The following is a 22328-nucleotide window of genomic DNA, read 5'->3' on the forward strand; positions in this document are numbered from 1 at the left end:
GTTTATTTATTTTTACCACACAATACCACACCCTTTTCTTTCCTAACCTCTTTCTACCTGGCTGGATCTGCCTGCGCTGGGCCTCCCACCTGCCTCCCCCTCCCACCCTGTCTCCTACAGTCTAGGAAACTTGAGTGAGTGTTTTGAATCCCTAGATTGCTCCAGCAGTGAAACTAGACAGATCAGGAGCTAAGGCACATTTGACCAAAAGGCAGCTCTTTGCTTTCTTCTTATGCTGCTTCCCCTTCCTCTTTTCCCAAATAGATATGTAAACACATGTATTTTTCTGTTTAAATTTAGCGAATTGGTCCTCTGCTTGTGCCTTGATTTAGCTATTGGGCTGAGGCTTGCTCCTCCCTTCCCTACTCGGATAGGAGCCACTGGGATCTGGAGCTCGAGCTTCCAAATTGAAGCTGGCCTCAGGCCAGGTGACCTTTTCTTTGTAAGTTTCTTTCCTAAGCAGAGTTGGGGGGGGTGGAGGGGGGGGCGGGGAGCTGGGATCTGTTTGGTGTTGTTGGAGGGGTAGTGAGGAAAGGAGGGGGGTAGGAGAGAGTAAAGGGCTGTTGTTAAACAGTTTCTTACCGTAAGAGGGAGTTCAGACCTAGATCTTTCCAGTTAATCACACAACAAACTTAGCTCATCGCAATAAAAAGCAGCTCAGAGCCGACTGGCTCTTCTAGGCACTGAGTCGGAACAGGATTCTTTCACCCAGGCATCTCCTCCAGTGGGATCCGCCAGCGCGTCCAGCACCATGTGGGTGACCAAACTTCTGCCAGTCCTGCTGCTGCAGCAGGTCCTCCTACATCTCCTGCTGCTTCCCATCGCCATCCCCTATGCAGGTTAGTTGTCTCTTCTTTATCATTATCATTATTTTAATTCTCTTGCTAACCTTTCCTTTTTCTAACACTCTCTCTTTACCCTATTTCCAGCATCCTTTTTTAGCTCAGTATGTGGTATGGGTTTTTTTTAAATGTCTCATTGTCTTTCCTTTGATATTCTATTTATATTTGCAAAGCATTTAAAATGATAATTAGCATCCCCTCAGTGAGTCTCCCCCACCCCACCCCACCCCCTACTGAGCCAGCCCCTTCTCAATTAGCCTAATAGCTGTGGACTGTGGGATAGGAGTGAAGTGCTAACACTAGCTGGAACTTGGCTGGTTTGGACAAGTTTAAAGCTGAATAGAAGGTCTGGTCTGAACAGGGGAGAGTGATGGTCAGTAGAGTAGGGACTCATTCCCCCCCCTCCCCAGAGGATAATTTTCATGATAATCCACTACCCACCATCACTCAGTCAACATTCAGAGCCAAATTATGACTTTATACAGGTTTTTATTTGGAGAAAGCAGATAGAACTCTGAGTATATGCACGTTATAAAAATGAAAGAGAAAGCCTCTCAGAATTCTAAGATCTCATTCTTCCTGGACATGAATGCCTGTCCTTTTGAAACTGCAGTGTTAGGAAGGCAAAAATTATGTGACTTTGATTAACACTACAGAACTTCTCCTTTCTATTTCTCATTTTCTCTCCTGAATTTACAGGTAGGGAAGGAAAGAGTTGCTTGAGAGTTACTATTGCCTGAAACTTTAGAGATTTCATTTGCTGCTTTGAGAAGGTTTCTTCTGTGTTATCAGGGCAAGAGGAAACATCTGCATTTGGTTGTATTATCATTGTAGTGGCTGGGATGCCAACGGGAAAAGGTACTGAGCATCATGGGTGGGCGCAGGGAGAGACAAGAATGGAAGAAATGCCCAGATGGTAGACATGGCCATTTTATAATCTAAAACAGAGAACTGGCTATACCTTCTGAGATACGTTAAATATGAAATTCATCAGACTTCTGATCTAGTTTCTGATGTAATAAAAGTGCTGAAAACATCAAGAATTTGCTAAATGACAAGAAATCATTCAATCCATCTGGCTTTCCTTTATTTTTGTGAAGTAGCCCTTTCGGAAAACAACACTGTGTGGGAAGAAGGGTCAGTTTGGAAACATTTAGGTAAGATTTCTGAAGAGGTAAAAAAGAAGTCAGTTCAATCAAGCAGTCTATCATGTTTTGAGATGTGTCATGTTTAAATAGATTCTTATAAGATATTGCTGGTTTAAGGGAGTTTGAGCATAAATTGAAATAATATTTTGAGGGCTTTCATTGTTCAGGATTAAAATGTTGATGGTCAGAAGTAAAATATGGTTACCTGAAATCATCTGTGTTAATGCAAGGGGAACACAGTGTGGAAAACCCAAACAGTAGATCAACCATAGACAATGTCTATTTGCTTTTGGCATGCATTCCTAAGTTTTGGCAGGAGATATACATTCGTAATTATATTTCACTTTGGCTAATGTTGGAATGACTGTGTTTCCTGAGCATAGGGAAAATGTAGCCCAAGAGCGTGCTGGCAGGCGAGGGAGGCCAATTGGGAATTACAGATATGCTGTGAATAATTCCTGAAGTGGATAACGCTAAAATTGTCATCAAAAGAAGGTCTGCCTTTGTTTGGGTGGCAAGTATATTTTGGTAGTTTTTTTTTTTTTTTAATAACATTATTCAAAATGCAAAACATGGTTAGCCCTCTTAAAACATACCAAAAAAAACTTTGTTCTTTTTTTTATCATTTAACATTTAGATTTTTCGTTGTGGTTATTACTTGCTTCAGTTATACTTTTTGATTTATCTTATGAGTCTATATTTGCACATATTGTAAAATAACACAATGTTGGAAAAGAAGTGGATAGTATAATGAGGTGACAACCAGTTTTGAGCAGCATGTATATGGAGATAATTTATAGAAAAGTTTCCTAAGAAATATTCAATATAATGGACCCAAGCCATTCTTATAGAAGTGGTCTACATAGAATTACCCTCTAGCAATTCCCCACCTACAGTGGAAACAGATATCCAACCCCTGTAACAAAAGAAGCATTTAAATGAGCACCTAGTATCCAGGAGCCTGGGGCAGGTATAAAGATGAGCAAATGAGAAAGAAACCTACATTACAGAGCAACTGTTATGGACCAAGCTCTAAAAAGAAATCTTATTTAATTCTAATAAGATTGGCATTTGGGGGCTCATCTAACATGAGGAAACTGAGGTTAAAGACCTTAATTATCTTATTATCTTAATCAAGGGATAGAGCTGAGATTCCTATCCAAAGCTATGTAAATGAAATATGTGGGTTTTCTTTTTTCAAACAATTTATTTATACTGAGACCAACAGCGGTGAAGTCAACTGAAATGGCCTTTTAAAAAATCTATTTTGCTAAGAAATATAAGAAAAACTTGGTTTTAGAAATACTATTTACTGTGGAATTTATTTTTAGATTAAAGGGTCAAACTAAGTTTAGAGAGTATATGGTACTCAAGTTGAGCATGGAAAGGTGTAGTCACACAGTCAGTAACAAAGTCAGGGGAACACAAAGTGTAGGTGTAGAAGTGAGGAAGGACAGGTAACCACGTGGGGCTGGTATGCTGAGTACCTGAGAGGTGAGTAGTATGAACTGTGATTAGAGAAGATAGGATGGCATGCATGCATAAGCAGCGAAAATCATGCTAAACTACTCTACCCTGAACATCACAGGCAGCTGCTGAAAGTTTTTAAGTTGACAGATAGATAGTTGACAGAAGTTGTACTTCAGTGTGGTTGATTTGGTTGCTGTGTGGAGGGAGAGTGGTAGACAGAAACAGGAGGAGGCTTCTGTACCAGTGAAATATTGAACAAGGAAGTGGAATAAAAGAGGAGGGAACTACCTAGGGAGACCCCTAATCTTGTATTGAACATCAGTTCTTTTTGTAAATCTCTGGAGGAGATTATTATGCTGCTTCTCAAATACCAGCATTTGATTTAAATCCAACATGACTCTTCTCGACATTTTATTTGCGATATTGTCACCTTCTTTAAAGAAGGAGAGATGATTGTGAAATCCAAGTCCTAGATATTAGCAGTGAAAATCTAGACTAGAATTTATGATTCATGTCTCTGAGAAGTTTACAATCTCCAGTCACAATCATTCCCTTCCATTAATTATTTGTGTACTTTCATCTTAACATTTTGCCACTTCGAGCTGTTAATCACTAATCATGTGGCTAAATTACTTGGAATATGTGGAGTCAGATTCCTGCTTCTTTCCACACCCTGCAAATCCTTTCCTTGCATGATTTCCCTTTGAAGTCGATGGTTAGTCCATTCAGAGAAGAAAATATATGAGGTATTGAGAGAAATGAGTGTGAGGCCCAGGGACCAGAGGGAGAAATGTGTCTTTTTTCAAGCACCTTGATACATTTGACCCTACTCTCTGTTTGTAGGTTTTCACTAAGATCCTAATGATTTTAGTTCTAAAATAGGGACTTCAGGTTCTTCAGGAAATATAGCTTCCATAATGTTTTCTCATACTGGGAGAAGAGGAAAAAAGAGTTGCAATTTAAAGCACGGGAAAACATGACAAAGTTGGAGTGATCTCTCACCCTTTGATTTCATTTCAATATTTTGTTTATAAACTTCAGATAACAGTCATGCATAAAAAATAGTAGGGAAAAATCTGATCCAAAGATATTTTTGATTTTCTTCCCAAATTAAGCTAGTCTTTTAACTGTTTTCAGTAAAACAAGCATCAGTTGTTAATACATATGGAAGAGAAAGTTGTAACTATTTTCAGCAAAGGAATTTTATTTTCAGATGCTGTTTTTGAATGGCTTCTGTTTTGAATTTTTCTTTTATTGAAGAAGGAATTAATTTTATAGATGTGTGGATTCCATGATGTACAACTAGCTTGAACTTCACATTTTTGAGTAATTAGTTACTGACCTAGTAGAAATGACTGCATTATAAGGCAAAGCTTCTAAGTCATGAGAAATACATAGTGAAAAGGGAATCCTGGTATCTGGTTCCGAGTGCCTCTGATTAGCTTTGTAGCCGCAGACAAGCTTTTCACTCCTATTTATTATCTAGTAAAGGGAAATTATAGATTTATCTGCTTTTCAGAATGCTTTTTGATCTTTAGATGAAAGGTAGTGATGGAAAAATTTATCAGCAAACAAGAGTAGACTATTTTTATGAGGTACAGCCACACATTAACACATTTCAATAGGACAGCTGAGGAGCTGTAGAATTAAAAACTCCACCAACAATCCCACAGAGACCTTTTGTCTCCACAGTAGTCCTCAATACTTGCTTTCATAGTGCATGTTATTGAGAAGAGAAACCAGAATATCGACCAGGGGTTCTATTTTAGTTCATAATTAGTAAAATACATATCTGAATTTAATGTTTGTCTTAGACTTTTTAGATCTTGTTTTATGCTCTTCTCTCTCACTTAGACATGTATAATAAATACATTATAAATGAGGCCAATTTTAATTCTATATTTTTAATTAACAGAATTTATTTGAGAAATATATGTACAATTATTCCATTTTGGTGGACAGTTTTTTTTTTAATAGATGATATGCATCTTTAACTACTATTTATTTCTAAGAAATCAGATTATTATGCTGTTTTCACAGAACCTTAGAAATAGTGCTCTAAGGTCAAAAGAAGACCCTCCTAATGGAGAAACATCTCTCATTAACATAGTTCTGTGGTGGAAACCAAAATTTGAAAAAAATTATACCATATTTTTGCTTGGGAGAATGAATATCACACATTAGGTCAGAAATTAAGAATTAAATTTGAAAAACAAAACTAAAACATTGCATATTCATAATATTTATCCAAATTGATTTTCAAATATTTATTTAATGATTATAGTTTAAATATCTTATTTTTGTTCAACTATAACTTTCATGTTTAAGATTGAGTTATTGGGATATTAGCATTTCAAGTAATTAAACAGTCATTTGGCAAGTCAATAGGAATGCCAGAATTATCATCTGTCTGCCAACGTTATGCAAAGCATTTGTTCCACACTCAATAAAAAACATGTTGATAGATTATTTGGTTGATTAAATTTCAATGTTAAAATGTCTTTTGAATTATATCTGTTATATCATAGCCATCCCATCTTATAGGGCAAGGAAAAGTTAAAAAAATGAAAACATAATTACAGAAATTAGTACCAGTCTTTTGAGGCTTGTGTTCTGAAGTTTTATAAAGAACCAGAAATTTAGAGGACTTCATGTTTTCTCTTATTTATTGTGGGCTTCAGGTTAGGATAGACATTAATGAGTAGCATCCGTCTGTTAATACACAAACCGGAGACAGTGGTTGCTGGCAAACTTAAGAGTATAATGCCAGTCTTGGTACCTCACTCTGCTAGCCGTATTTCCAAATTTTCTATACAAAAGTTTTAACTTCTTTTCTTGACACATTTTACCATACATATAAGACTAGGAGTGCATTTCCTGTTCTACTGTCCAAGTTTCTTCTTTACTGATAGCTCTAAACCAAATCTTCAGAAAATATTTACAAGCCATATTTCCACATACTTTCCTAGCAATTCTTAGATTAATATGTCATCATGAGTGTTTAAGAGTGGGAGTTCTGAAGCGAGGCAGCTGAGTTTTGAATGAGATCTTCTAAGGGATGAGTTTTTCCCTGTGTCTTGGTTTCTGCATCTTAAAAATGAATATATTATTACTACCTTTGTTATAAGAGAGTTAAAAGAATTGAGAGGCAGGGGAGGACCACAATCACATCTACCCTGATTGTGCAATAGCTGCAATCTCTTAGACATTTGATCTTGACGGAGAAGATGGTGATCATCATTAGAAACCAGGTAACTATGCAGATTGAGAATAAAGAAGCGAGTTCTTGATATTCTAAAGTTTTCATTAGATTAAGCCTTTTAGGATGTTTTCGTTCTGTTTTCAGATCTTTTATAGAAAGCTTTATGCTTATCTAGGGGCCTTGTAGAATACTTTCATGAAGAAAAATGATATTAAAGGATGAATTTTTACATACATTTGATTTGCAGCATTTGGCTTGATTTCAAGACAAACAGTTCAGTGATACTAAGAAATAGTGTCCCAAAGCACAGAAAACAATTATGTAGAAAATGAGAAAGGCTAAAATATGAATAGTATGAAATACTTTAAAGAGCAAGTTAGAAGAATTTATTCACTGTACCATTTTTAGTGAGAAATTTCTCACCTGCCATTGAATTGGCTTATCTAATTAATACTATAACTTACATAGGAACCAATTATAGAAGGAAATGGCAAATTTAATTATAGAGCCTGATGTGATATGTCCTGGTACTTGCTTTCATACTATTTGGAGAATATCATGTTATTTATTTCTTTAGAGTGAACTCTGTCCTAATTTTTAAAAACATCTCTCATATGAAAGAATATAGATAGATGAGTGACTCTACATGATAAGTTATTTATTCTTCAGTGATTACAATATTCCTCTCTTGCTCTTAACTATCTGAGAAAGTCATTCCCTACCTCCTCCATCCCTGACCCCTGGAGCTCTAGTATGTTGTCAGATAAAATCATTATCTTATAGATGATCTGTAAAGACATTTTTTTAAACATAAGCCTTAAAAGCTTATTCCCTGTGTTTTTTTTTTAATTATTTTATTAATAGAAGGACAGAAGAAAAGAAGAAACACACTTCATGAATTTAAAAAGTCAGCAAAGACTACTCTACATAAAGAAGACTCGTTACTGAAGATAAAAACAAAAAAAATGAACACAGCAGACCAATGTGCCAATAGATGTATTAGGAATAAAGGACTTCCATTCACTTGCAAGTAAGTTGCTTCATTTTGTTCTTAGGATAATTTTCAAAATATAACATGTATTCATTATCATCATTTTTTTTTTATTCAATGTATTTGTCATTTAAATGATAAGCTTGACTTTAGTTTTAAACTCATTACAACAGAAGACTTAGCTCTCAGTAGATAGAAGTATGAGTAAGAGAGTGCATATAAACTGATATCTTTTAGAATCTATAGTGGCTTTGGTTATGGAAATTATGTTTTCTCATCTTATGAACAATTGAACTTTAGGAACTAAAATTCAACTAGTGTGACTTTTATCTCTCTAACATTTAAAATATTCTATCAGAGTAAACATTTTCTTTCTTTTTCTTGCAAGAGGAGTGAAAGAATTTTCAGAATCTAAATTGGGCAACAGCCAAAATTTACTGCAACTTATGTCATTGTCTTTAGGGATTTAAATAAAAAGTGTTGAGAGGATTAGATTAAAAACTAGAAGGATTGGTGTCAGCAGCAGAGTTTGTTTAAAAGAGGTTAGAGGTAGTGATGATGAAGTTTAGGTGAAAAGTGATGGGGTTATTGAAAGAGGCATGAGAGGACTGAAAGAGTGAGTTTTCTTATCTTTTGAAAGTCCCTCTGCGATTACACAGGGAAGCATTCCTTACTACTTTGCCAGTGATCCCAGAGGATGAAAGTTGGAGTTTGGGCCCATTAAGGTGACAACTTCATCTGAATAGTTTCCTGAACTGCCAGAAGAAAATGCGTTTCCTAGCTCTTCATAAACGGTTCCTCTCCTCTACTCACTTTACACCCTTTCATTCCCTATTTCATCCCATTTTTTACAGGATTGGGCATGACATCCTGTGAATTTTAAATTCTACTGTATTACATTTGGGTCATGACACATAGCATAAACATAGATTTAGTAATGTCATGGAAAACAGTCCTAATTTCATCTTGCCTTTCTCAGAGAAATGAGTGTTATGGGCCTGAGGGGAAAGGGCAGTGTCAGAGAAGGTCTTCAGCAGATGTAGTGGGAGGAGAGATTATCTCCTTTCTTTTCATTTACAGCTCCTCTGGAAGTATTTTTATAGACAAACTGCCACTTTCAGGGAAATATTTCTTGGCAAGGGTATTCCTATAATAATTCTGTTTCTTTACCTGATTTCCTGTAAAAGCCTTGAGATTGTTAAAAATAAATTAGAGAAAACTACTCTCAATCAGCATCTCAGCTGTGTGGACTTGTGGAGGTGTTTTTCTGGCACCTGAGGAGGGTGGACTTATTGTATTTTCCCCTCTTGGGGTTGGAAGGGGCAAAAAGAATGGGAGAACCACACCTCATTTTGGTTTTCAACTTTGAATCTGAATATACACTCTCCTGACTGTATCCACAAATAACGAAAGTGTTGCCACGTTTCTATTTTCACACTAGTCAGCCTTATGCCTATTAAAAACAAGACAAACAAAACAAGCAAAACAAAATGAAACAAAACAAAACATCTTTTCCTTTAGGAGAAACTAATATGAATTTGTTGCATTGGAGAACACATGTGACTTGATTAATAAATCTTTACATATCCCATGTAAATGAGGTTTCATATTTTTCTACCATAGTCTTGTTGAGTTAAATTTAGTCTCCAAATTATGGCAACCTATACTGAAAACCACATGTAATAATACCTGTGTACTGCCACAGTTCTTCTGCCCAGAAATTGTGTCATCTTTCTCAGTCATCTATGCCAATATATATATTTTATACACATGTGTTTGGAATCATCGAACATATTAGTTATTCAGAATTAAGTGGACATAATATGATACTTTGACATTAGATTATTAATGAATTAAAGGATCTACTTTCAGACTTGTCACATGGACTAGACTCACTGGAAAACAATGGCAAATATAGAAAAATGTTTGGAAAATACAACAAAGCTGTGTGAAAGCATCTGTGATTGCGTGGGCATGGGGTGGAATATTTTCAAACACTATTTTCTCTTGAGAAGGGATCAACAATATTGATTTTATAGAGAATGAAATTCTTCTTTGCTGGATAGGAAGGATGACCAGAATGCCTAATTCTAAGCTCTTCTAGAAGTTACTACTCATTAATTGGCTCAAGAAAAGAAAATAGGAGGCTTTCCTCTTGCAGTCATGGCTAACTGGCGGTACTGGAACTGCCTACCTGACATGAACAACTAGAAAACTAGAAAATTCTTGAAATGAAGATAATAAAATAAGGCTAAGATAAAGACTTCTAAAATCAAACTTAAAAGAAGATGCCACTCATGGAATTTAACACCTTGGATCCAGTCCTTATGGAAGTGTAAAATGATATTTTCTGAGAGAATATGGCATTGTAATGGAAGGAGAGAAAAGAGTGAATGAAATCAGCATGCTGAAAACCCTCTCCCCGACTTTCCAGATGAAATCACATTTGTATTCATAGAAGTAAATCTTGCATGTTTCTGATGGGGCTCATGAGTTACCTGAAAGGTGATCTCCTATCAAAGCCATGTAGAAAAGGAGTTTATGTATGTGTGGTACATTTCTATTTGAACATGAAGTTAAATAGCAGACTATTGATTCTGTAACTTTAAAACTTCTCTTTAGATGTTTGTTTAGTTTTATTTTTATATGTGTTCTTTATCTAATAACTATGCTTTCAAAGTCATTTAACGCCCTCTCCCCGAAATTCTCCTACAGGGAAATAAGGAATTTAACATGTATTCCATAAGCTTTCAGTCTACCAGATCAAAATTCAAATCTATTAGCCAATTCTCTCTTATCAAGTTATTGAGCCACAGCTGTAAAAATATACTTTTATTATTTGCTCTTAATTACTATTTCAGCTGTAAAATGTTCTTATAGTTAGATATTTCAAACTATCTATATTTAAATCAAAGCACAAACTTTGTGAAGATAATTTTTTGAAGTTTTGGATATAGAATAAAATGGAATAAATAAAACATATAAGATAGTAGGGAAAACATTTTTTAATGTATGTCTTTTTTGTATTTGTTTTATAAAAGTTATTTCCCTTTATTTAAAATTATTAAAAAGTTGTCAAAATACTTAGAAATAAATGACTAATTTGAAATATCTGTAATTACAAGATTATTTGTTCTCAAAAATATATGGACTGGAAGTGAAAAATCCTTATTTTTAGAAAATCTGTTCATTTTTTTTAATTAGGTACTCTTACATAGTGGTTTTGTAATTAGCATGAACATAGCGAGAAGTTTTAATACCATTTCTTAATAAAAGAAAAACAGTTCAGAATTCCAACATTATTTCTTGTATTGTAAGAAATGGTAACATTTAATGTTGAAAATTTTATTGAGTACTTTACTATTCTTGCTTAAGAGATTTTTGCATTTAACCTTTGGTTTAAAAAGATGTTTATATAGCCCTCCTTGGTTAAGCCATGTCCCCATTCTTTAAAAACTGTATAAATAGTAATATTCCTTTTTTTCATTGGGATTGTTTTTTCAGGGCCTTTGTTTTTGATAAAGCAAGAAAACGATGCCTCTGGTTCCCTTTCAATAGCATGTCAAGTGGGGTGAAAAAAGAATTTGGCCATGAATTCGACCTCTATGAAAACAAAGGTAACTGGCTTCTCCCTAAATATTTCATAATGAAATAAATGTAAAATATGTGTAATTTCCTGCCACAGTGCTCTTTCTCACTGATTTTTTTTTTATTTTTTTATATATATATGCTGGCTCTGTTATGCAATCAATTCATCCATTAAGACAGATAACACAAGCACCTTGATGATATTCAGCATGCTACTTTTGATAAAAGAGAAGTTTTCACAAACTTCCCATAATTAGATTATCCCTTTCCTCTTTGTTTATTTTTATGGGATGCTCTTAGAACTGGTATTCTCCAAGTCATTATAGAAAGTGCCACCTTAAGTTATTATTTTAAGACATAGAAAATTTTGAGCTTACTATAGTAATTCAAATTTTAACAACTTTTGATAACTAATCTAAATTATAGTGATGATTGCTGATAATTAAAAAATGTGGAGATTTTGAAAAAATAGTTGGATCTTGTTTTAGTTATATTTTTATAACCTTTAAAAAATTGAGACCATATTATTTATTAATTTGTCTATTTTGATAGTTTAATATTATAGCCACAGGTATTTACTTTGTTCAAAAGTATCTCAATAACATAATTGAAGAATGTTAACTAATTATGAATTGAAAAAAAATCTCTCATCACAAAAATAATAATCATGGGCTGTATTTGTAGTAATAGTATTTATTTCAATTTTAATGTTTTCTTAAATTACATTTTGTCATATTAAATTGGGGTATTTGGTAATATGCACAGATATTTTCTTTTAATGGTGTAGATGTTTAAATTAAATTAAAATTAATTTGTGGTAGAAAATAAGATGATCTTTATGTACACTAATAATTCTACAAATCCTCAACATAATTTATAACCTAGTATAAGACCATTTTCAATTTTCTAGGTTGCTAACAACTATATTGTATTTGATAGGAACTGTATCAAATACTGTTATTTGGTAGAAATGCGTGGCTGTTTCAGTTTGATTGCTCTATAATTCAGCAGCTGAAATGTTAGCAAAAAATATGAAAAAAATAATAATGTAATTCCCTCTTACATACATATGCATATACAAAAACACACAATTTTATAAAAGACAAATTAGTTATTTTTATTATCTTAAAGTAACTTTCTGGATTCAACATAGGTTTTACAAATCACTTGATTTTGTTTTTAATATTTTCTTAAAATGGTCTGCATATTTGAGCAAATGATTCTGCTAAATTAAATTTGCCTGGCCAGTTGAATATAGAGACTAATCTACCTTAAGTACATAGACTAATCTCTGCAGTTATCCAAGTATATGCTTACAAAATTAAAACTTCTCAGTAGTCTTTTTTTGTTTGTTTTAGATTATTCTGAAATGTGTTATTTTGAATATGTTAGTAGAAGCTTTAGGCAAGACATTTCAATATAATTTGAGATAGTTTACAAGCATTAATTATTAAAGATTTGAACAGAACTTTATTTTTCTTTTTCATATTTATAGCCATATGTTACACATAGTTATAACGTTTTTCTCTGCTTCTTCTGATAGACTACATTAGAAACTGCATCATTGGTAAAGGAGGTAGCTACAAGGGAACGGTATCTATCACTAAGAGTGGCATCAAATGCCAGCCCTGGAATTCCATGATCCCACATGAACACAGGTAAGAATGCATGAAGAAGAGAGTATAGAGACTTTCTTTTTCTATATGTGTGTTACCAACCTCACATTAGTCCTTCATAATAATCCTACAGTTCTGTAATAAAAGCCAACGGTCCTGAATTGTATTAGGCCAAAGTATATGTGAAGTCATGACTGATATTTAGCAAATGATTAATAAATTTTTCATTAAGATGTGGCTAACATTATCTTACCTCAAAACCTCAATTTATAGATCTTTATGTTAGTGAAGCAATAATGAAAAAGCAATTTTTAAAAAAAGATATGTTTTCCCTCTCTCTTTGCCTTTGAGAAGATTCAGCACTGTGCAGCTGGAGTGGAGAGGTTGACTGTGATAAATTAGAAGTAGATCACATTCTGACCTTACTTAGGGGCCGGATGTTCTTTAACCATGGTAGTTCTCAACATTGGCTGCACATTAGAATCACCTGCTACGAGCCCTTAACAAATCCTACCACCCAGGTGGTAACACAGACTAATTAAATCAGAAACTCTTGAGGGGAAAAACCCGGGCATCGGTGTTTTTTTTTTTTAAACTCCCCATATGATTCCAAAGTACAGTCAAAATTGAGAACCTTTGCTAAAAACTCTTGCCCCAGATTGACCAGCTTTTCCATTTCACCTGCTTTTTAATGGCTAGAGAAACTTCTCATTCCTTGGGAATTAAATGTCTACACTTAAGAATTGTGTTCTTTATGACAGATGAATGCTATTTAAAGACGAGTAAACATAACATCCATAAGCTCATAACTCTGAAAGTTTTTAGTCATCATAGAGGAGAAAAATAGATATCTACTACCCACTAGAGAACTAAATATAGCCACAATTCTCAAGACTTATTTCACAAATAATTTTAACAGAAACTAAAGTAGTTGAAAACAGCTTTTCCTGGTCATCAGATGCATTAGAAGATTTAATTTTACCACGTGCCAGATACCTTGATGTGCAGTATACCTGATTTATCTCATTTAATTCTCCCAAGAACCACATAGTGGGTGGTTTTATTAATTCTATTTTATATATGGTGAAACTGAAGCACAAAGAGCCTTAGTAACTTTTCAAAGTCATGTACAACTAGTAAGTGGTATGGCCAGATTCTGAGTTCAGCTAGTGTCACTATAACCTTTGCTTTTAATAACCCCAAAGCATGAAACACTTAGCGTATCAGTAAGACACATGCTTTGACTTTTTTTTCCAATAGTGGAGATGACTTTGCTTTGATTAATCCACTTTTTATTCCATTGCATACATTTTTTGGAGGCATAATTATGCAAGATGATTTTACTACAGTAAACAGAAATGAGTTAATTGGCCCACATATAAAGAAAAAGAGTTATTTGTTCCACACTGGGATCAAACCTGTGATCTCAGCCTAATTAACACCAGCTAGTATGTGTCCAAACTGATCAACTTTACAGTATTTCAGTAACAGAAAACAACTAACTTTTTCCAAATTATTTACTTACACACGAATATCTCTGAAACACAGTATTGTCCTTATATTACAAAAACAAACAATATAATTGATTTTGTTATCTCATAAGCATTTGTATGGTGCCATTCCCTGAATAGTGAGGAAAACATTTTATTTAAATAGATAGATCTGTTTTTCATGAACAAAGGAATAACATTTGAAATCAATCCTTCCCTAGTAGAGGAGTGTGCATTGGACTGACCCGATAGAGGTCTTATTTCAACCGAAATTCTCTAAGATTGTGATTCTCTACTAGAGGAATAAATGCGAAATAGATCTCCCTGAGAACAGGCTTCTCAGTTCAACCAGCTATTTTACCAGCAACATTTCCTTGTGATATAGAGGTTTAGGGCTGAGAGGATCTTATACATCAATCAAAAAATTATCTAATTCAAAGAAAGCAGCACTTAATTATCATCAATTAACAGCTTATTTGTATATCTTCATGATAACACTTTAAGTATTAACTAAAGATTCACTTTATGGGAAATGGAAAAATAAATACATATATGTCTTTGTCTAGAGGAGTGATTTATTGTTGATTCCCTAAATTAAAATATTTTACAAGTGGCTTAATAGGAAGATGATGATAGATGATTAAATTAGTACAGAAGCTTAACTAGAAAATCAGGTGACTTGATATCTACATTTCTATCCTTCATTGGCCACCCAGCATTCATTAATGAAGTAGATGATGGAATAGATCAAGTTTTCTATGAACACAGTTTATATTAAAAGAAAAAGAAATGTGGCTAGCACCCAAAAGACCTAATTTATATCTCAAGGTACATTTCGATATAACTCAATTTTAAATATTTCTTCACTTATCTCTCTTAAAGTCTTGCTAACAAGGACAAACCAAAACTAGTATGTATATGAATACAATTTTATTACAGAGCCTATGGCTTGGGTGTAACAGGTTCTCATAAGCACTTGTTGAATGAACATAAATGAAAAGCATAGGGCTAGACTTCATTCCTTAGTCAAGTATAAGATACTAAAAAAAAAGCAGGCTAGACACCTCAGAACACAAAGGAAAACCAGTTAATCTGGGTAAAAAGTCATATATGTCAAAGAATAAAGAAAAAAAGTGACCCAAAATGTTCTTTACCTTGAATGCCCTAAAGAGAAATTTGATGTGCATTAATACAGAATTGTGAAAAGAAGCACATCCATTCTCTTCATTTTTCATTTTATTAACTCCAATGAGAAAACTTTATTCATCTTTCAGTCATATCTTAGTTTGATTTCTACTTTATCTCTCTTTCTTCCGACTTGTGTTTTTTCTACTAAACCATTGACTGATTCATTCACTACTTCTTCACAGATCTTTTTGGCTTTACAAATTCACTGGAAAGGTGTGTGTGTGTGTGTGTGTGTGTGTGTGTGCGTGCGCGTGCTTAGAATAAAAATCTCTAAAACAGTAGATATATATGTGTGCATTTAATATGTACCAAATCCATTTAGTTTCTTAAGTGATTAAGTGATTAGTTTCATTTGTGATTAATAATAAATTATTCTTACTACTCTACTATACTGTTTTTTTCACAAAATAGAGTTATAGAAGAATTTTCTTAGGTAAATTTGATTAATATATTCTTTATGAAAAAATACAGCAAAATCGGTTTTGATTCTACCAGGAAAAATTAGTATTTCATTATAAATTTACTATGAAAAGTTGGAAAACTGACAGAAATGAAAGAAAATTAATTTAAAGCAAAGGCACAAACAAAAGATGTCCTAAATTATTCTGGAATAGTGGGGCTAAGATGAAGATGAAAGATGACTTCTTTTTCCTTTGAAAATTAAAACTGTTAGGAATTGTGAAATCATGATGAGCTTTAATTGTGTTATAATTTTTGTCAATCAATTGGCCTAATGTCTAATTTTTATTTCTCCGTATTTAGAATGTTAGTGAAGTAAGGCTATAAACTTTTTATCTAAAGATAGTTTGGAGTTTAATAACACTTATAGTACTTAATAGGTGCCTTGAAAATGATTAATAGTAAGTCTCTTAGAATAGATTCTTTTAACCAATAATTTATAATTTCTTAGGGCTTAACTCTAGTATAATTTCTTAGGCTTAACTTCATATCCAAATGAAGGAATTTCATTGCAAAATATTGCTTGGTACTTAATGCATGTCTATATTCATTTTGTGTCACAACATAACAAAAAAATTATTTCTTAATTACAAGCTTCAATGGATAGGGGACACATTTGTATGGTATTTACTGAGAGACTAAAATTCTTGGACTTTAAGTACCATTTGAAACTCAGAGATCAGTAAAAGTAAAAATAAAGTTTTATAACAAAAAGTGAACTTAATATTGAAAATGTAACCAGATTTTCAAAACAGTGTTTACTAGTGTAACTTACAGATGTATATTCTTTATTCATGACTTTTTTGTGTGCCATATAGCAGACAAATGCAGCATCACTGAGGCCAATGTCACAAGCAGTACAAAAGAATAAAAAAGGCTTTGGATTTCTCTTATACTGTGTTAAAACACTTTATGCTGGTAACAAAACTGACTAGGGCATTAGAAATTTTAAATGAAGATTATGTGTTGCAGTTTCTACACCTGCCAATTATTATGAACTAAACCTAAAAGCACCATGTCAGTCACAGTGAAAATTACAAAAATTTTTGAAGAGAATAGCAATTCTGTTTTACACTATGACAAAGTAAAGACTACGAGCGATGTGTGCTTAGTAATAGGAAGCATTGGTTAACTGTCTGTTACTCTGCCATCTCTTACAACTTCTCAAAACAATCGTACAAGATATAAGCTGTTATAAGTTATGGTTATACTCAGTGTACAGGTAAGCTAACAGGCTGAGAGAGGCTAAATTACCTGTTGGGTCTCCAGTTAGTAAGCCAGAGAGCTGAAATTTGAGTCCAGGTTTAATCTGATTCTAGACCATTTGTTTGGATTACTTCATCAATTTGTTTCTCAGTTATGCAGAAAATAGAGGGGCTATTCTTCATAATAAAGGTAATAAACAAACATGTAATTATGTCAGATAAGTAGTGTAATAGTGAGATTTCAAGGTCAATTGCAGTGTTTCTTCAGTTCTCTCTTAAGAATAGCCCCTGCTAAATCACTTGCCGCCTTTGCGTGAAACTTTGAAATTGTGGTTCAAACAATGTCAATTAGGTTCTCACATGATTGGCTCTTAGAAAACCAGAGAAGAATCTTCTTAATGATGTTGAATATGGGAATAAATGTTTATACAATTTAAATGTTTTAAAAATGGATGGAAATGACAATTCAAGTTAATATATATGGAGATCCAAGTTAGAATAAAGGATTTCTTTACTTTTTCAGGAAAAATTTACCCCCTAATTAGTAAAATTGATAGGCCAAAAATAAAGTTGCATGTGCTTATACTGTAATGATTATCATTTTAAAACTAGCTTTTTGCCTTCGAGCTATCGGGGTAAAGACCTACAGGAAAACTACTGTCGAAATCCTCGAGGGGAAGAAGGGGGACCTTGGTGTTTCACAAGCAATCCAGAGGTACGCTACGAAGTCTGTGACATTCCTCAGTGTTCAGAAGGTAAATGAACCTGAATGCCGTGTGGGGCACTCTGCTCCTCCCTTGTGTAGAACTGCAACTCTCATTAAAGGTTAACAGAAATGAATCAAATCACAATAAATAAATATGTTGTCCATTCAAATGCAACTATAGATAATTAGCTGAGCATTTTACACAAAGTTTTAAAACCTGAATATCACTAGATTAATGCAAAATAATGGAGCGAGTTATCAGTCTGAGTTTCAACAGAGCCTGAGGCATCCTTCTGGGGAGAATAAAAGTTTGGGCTTCTTCATTTACTGTGTTGAGCTCACATACCTCAAAATCTGTTTTCATACATCACCTGAAAGGAGCCAAATGAAATTTGGCCCTTTCTGAGTAAAGCTAATTCTCTATTCATCCAGCTCCTGCTTCCACAGAAATTTTGTCAAACCTACTCCGAAGTGGGGTGGCAAGGGTATATGGACCTGAAGACAATATGGAAGCAAGTCACTGGAATTTGATACCCATTTGTGCCTTTTGGCTAAATGTGACTAGAACCAAATCTGATACATAGACTGGAACACCATTCAGAATAGTATCTGAACAGATCAAAACAGGGAATCCTAAACTGTCTCGATGGCAGACACCCTAAATCCACGTCTATGTTGTTACTTCCTCTCACAGCATAAGAGGGCACCGTCCTTACTTTTGCAGTGGAAAACTAGATGACTGACAAGAAGGAGGAGTAACCATTTCAGCATTGTATGTGGTTTCATTTTTTCTTAGTTACCTGGCTACCAAACAGCTAGCTTTTTAGTTCTGTCAGAAACTAAAGTTCTGAAAATCCAAATGAAACATGATTTAAGCTCTGATAGAAATTTAGCAGGATTTTGAAGTACTTGGGGGTGGGGGTCTGCAGAAATGCTGTCCAGTTTTTATAGTAAGATATCTTACCTGTTTGTTATTAACCAAATTTTTTTGAAAAATTTTTTTATAAATATTCTTTAATATCAGGTTGATTATTTAACACATAAAAGACCATTGTTGGTTAATTGTCATGGAGAAGGTGAATTTGTTTTTTGTTGTTAGTTCATTTAAAATTTTTGACTTCATGTGCTAGAGCCAGTTCCATCTCTGTTTGTAAATTCTTACTTTCCATTCCATATCATATTCTGTTCACTATAACTTCTTCATTGTTTTCTTTTCTCTTAAAAATAATAAACTGATCTGTGATAACGTTATGAACAAGTCTGTTTTGTATGAATAAGTCTGTAATTAATGTTTGTCTTAAATTTACACATGGATGAAAATAAGCTACTTTTGGGGAACTCTCCATTACCACAGTTTTCTGAGGTTAAAAGTCATTACAAGGAGTTTTGTTACTGGTTTTGCTTTGACCTGGGAAAGCATTTTTAAGGGAAGGTGACTTGGTCAAACTTTAAACAGCTTAGAATTTATGTTACCTGCTTAGTCCATATAAGAATGTGATTTTTCATCCCCTGGTTTAAAAGAAGAACCTTCATTAAAATACACTAGCATAGATCTGAACTGGTAGGCAACATAGAATAAATGCTAGAAAAGAAGTAATTGTAAAAGTTCTGTTTCCAGTTTTTTTTATCTCATTAGGTTATACATCTCTAATATCCTTTACTCATTTGAGGTCATTGCATTCTCCTTGGAAAAAGGCATTACTCATTGGTATTAATGGTACATGATGCTATTGGTCACTGTGGCACTAACAGTTGCAGATATGCTTTTTCTCGAAACAATTAGACATCTGACAGTAGTAGAATAACCCTCCTGTGAGAGTAAACCAATTCCTGCCCTATAGGCTAAGCATATTTCAGAGAGTATGAGTTGAGCTGTGATATTTAAATTCACTCTATAGTAAACAATATTTTACCAAGATTTAAATGAAAAGGATCTAAAATAAGGAGCATTGTCAATGCATTAATAAAGAAAAACAGAGTTATTTATAAAATAATATAAAATATACAAAATAATCTACATATGATGTAAAGTCCTATTGAAATACAATTATGAATGAGAAACCTCAAATTTTGGAATGATTAAATAGTATAATGGGTGAGCTATTTCTATCTATGGATATTAATTTATTAAATGCCAATTTTCAAAGGTTACATCATTACTGATGACTCAGTAATGATCAAATCATTTTGTATACTTAAAATTAAGCAAGAAAAATACCTGTGGTGAAATTTTGAACTGTTCATGTGAAAAAGATGTGTAGAACAGTATATATTTTTGAAATATTTGTAACAGTTAAACTCCTGGCTAAATATTCATCTGAAATTTGTCTAAAAGTTTAGTTCATAAAAGGCAGATATCTAATGTCCAATGAATAACATTTTTCTTATAATTTAAACTTTTGAAATATATCAAGCATTCCAAAAATAAGTACTTTTATCTCATTTAAAATCTTGTATAATTATGTAAAGAAAAGAGGACCGTTGATGTTTGAAAGATTGTAGAAAACTGAGGTATATAAAATCCAATTTCTTGTTTTAACATTTGCTTGAGATTTAAAATAAAGCCATCGCTAATCATCGGAACAGATATCTTTTTAATGGTTGTCAAATATTCAAATAAATACATTTTATTAAACCATAATCATTTCTTAATACCTTACACTTAATATACCAAATTATACTGCCAAAGTTTATGTGTGTAATTCCAGTCTCTGTGTGGAGAATGATTTTTTAAAACAAAGATAAATAAAATCATTATGTATAAATGTGGATTTGTGGGACTATCCATATTTCAATTTTTCTGAAGTGATCACCAGAATGGATTTTTCTGAGATACTTGAATTAGTTGGTTAGTACAATGAGAAATATGTTAAATTAATTCTAATTTATGTGTAGTTTTTGTAGTTTTCTGCTATCATTTAGGTCAAAACTATAGAAAAAATTATTCTACTTATGAATTGAAACATGTTTTTAGTTTGTGTTTATATAATCTGGGACAGTATTTTACTCTTTTGTTTGTTTGTTTGTTTTTGTTTTTAAGGGAAGAACTAGCTAAAAGGGTTGAATAATACATTGGCTACAATAGAGAAAGCCAGAAGTAAATAGAACAAGAGGGCCAATCTACCCTCTTATACTGTTTTATAGATCATGATTTCACCTGATTCCTTGAGTAGGTAGGCTTGCTTTCTACTTGTACCGCTTTAACTTTGAGTTGGGAAAACTAAGATTTTTAGAATTCTGGAAGTTTGAAAAGTGATTGTGAGTTTAAAAGTTGGCTTTCTTGAGGTAATTTTTATGAACAACCTGATGGTTTGATGCACTGGTAAAATAACAAACTTTTTAGCCTTGGATAAGATGGCTAATCTATTGGCTTTCTCATGGCCTCCTTTTCCACATCCTTCAATAGCTGAAAATCCAATAGTAGAGTCACCTATTGCTGTATACAAAAAGGTGAAGGGTAATTGGGAAAATGTAGAAAAAGTTAGGGAGACTGACTTTCTAAAATTATTGCTATTACTCTATCTTAAAGTATGAATGTATAGGGAGAACATTATGTAAGGCAAAAAGGCAATTAGGGAGAATGGAAAGAAAACTGGACTGTGGGTCAGGAGACCTGTGTTCCAGGCACAGGTTTGACATTTTCTGTTTTAGGTAAGTCCCTTAAAACTTTTGTGAACTTTTTTCTTTCCTCACTGCAAAGATCAAATGATTTTTTATATGTTAAAAGTACTGAATAATCAAAGAATATGTAACTATAATATATTTAGCATCGCAGTTCTATCATAGAATACATTTAAATCTCAGCCCAACAACTTTCATTGCCTACAAAAAAACTGACATCATTCTTGCTAACTTTTATTATTTTCAAAAATCTTGTTAAATCTGTAATTATGCCTTTACTATAAACATAATATACTAATTTATGTTTCTGCACCATTTTATGTTATTTTGTCCTTTTATAGCTTATCCAACTTTCATCCACCTTTCAAAGACTATGTAAAATATCTTCTCTTCTAAAAAGCCATTACTGTCAAACACTTAGAACTTAGAATAAAACAAGTTATCTACAAACTTGCTATCAACGTGAGGTCCAAGGACCAGAAGCATCAGCATCCCCTGGGAGCTTGTTATTAATGCCCCAGCCCCAATCCCCTGGATCAAAACTTGCCCTTTAACAAGATTTCAAAATGACTTTTTATTCACATTAAAGTTCGGAGAAGCATTGGTCTACCACAATCATTTTGGGAAAGTGGTCAAAAGAAAATTTTAAATTCTAAAGTCCAGAAAAATGTTTCATAATAATCCCTTAGTATAGTTTTCTAGAAAATAATTTTATTCACTCCCATTAGAAAGGGATATACTCCTATAAACTGCATTTGCTGAAGGAGATAAAAATATGTATATTCTGATTCCTGAGTACTAT

The 22328-nt window shown here is 33.3% G+C and overlaps 1 protein-coding gene across 3 annotated transcripts in view; it reads left to right on the forward strand.

Moving 5' to 3' along the window:
- The first annotated feature begins 308 nt into the window (after window positions 1-308).
- HGF (hepatocyte growth factor) overlaps window positions 309-22328 on the forward strand; it is a 67350-nt gene continuing 45330 nt past the window's right edge. The window contains exons 1-6 of one of the 3 annotated variants that reach the window (XM_039849070.1): window positions 309-442; window positions 713-839; window positions 7527-7692; window positions 11158-11270; window positions 12785-12899; window positions 17812-17954. In XM_039849070.1, coding sequence (XP_039705004.1) covers window positions 752-839; window positions 7527-7692; window positions 11158-11270; window positions 12785-12899; window positions 17812-17954 — 625 coding nt within the window. In that variant the 5' untranslated portion in view covers window positions 309-442; window positions 713-751. Of the gene's footprint in view, window positions 443-545; window positions 840-7526; window positions 7693-11157; window positions 11271-12784; window positions 12900-17811; window positions 17955-22328 lie in introns of those variants that run through there. The other 2 variants (XM_039849071.1, XM_039849072.1) reach the window with 2 other exon arrangements.

The sequence above is a fragment of the Pteropus medius genome, unplaced genomic scaffold, assembly GCF_902729225.1.
Source record: "Pteropus medius unplaced genomic scaffold, Ma_sr-lr_union100, whole genome shotgun sequence".
Classification (NCBI taxonomy): domain Eukaryota; kingdom Metazoa; phylum Chordata; class Mammalia; order Chiroptera; family Pteropodidae; genus Pteropus; species Pteropus medius.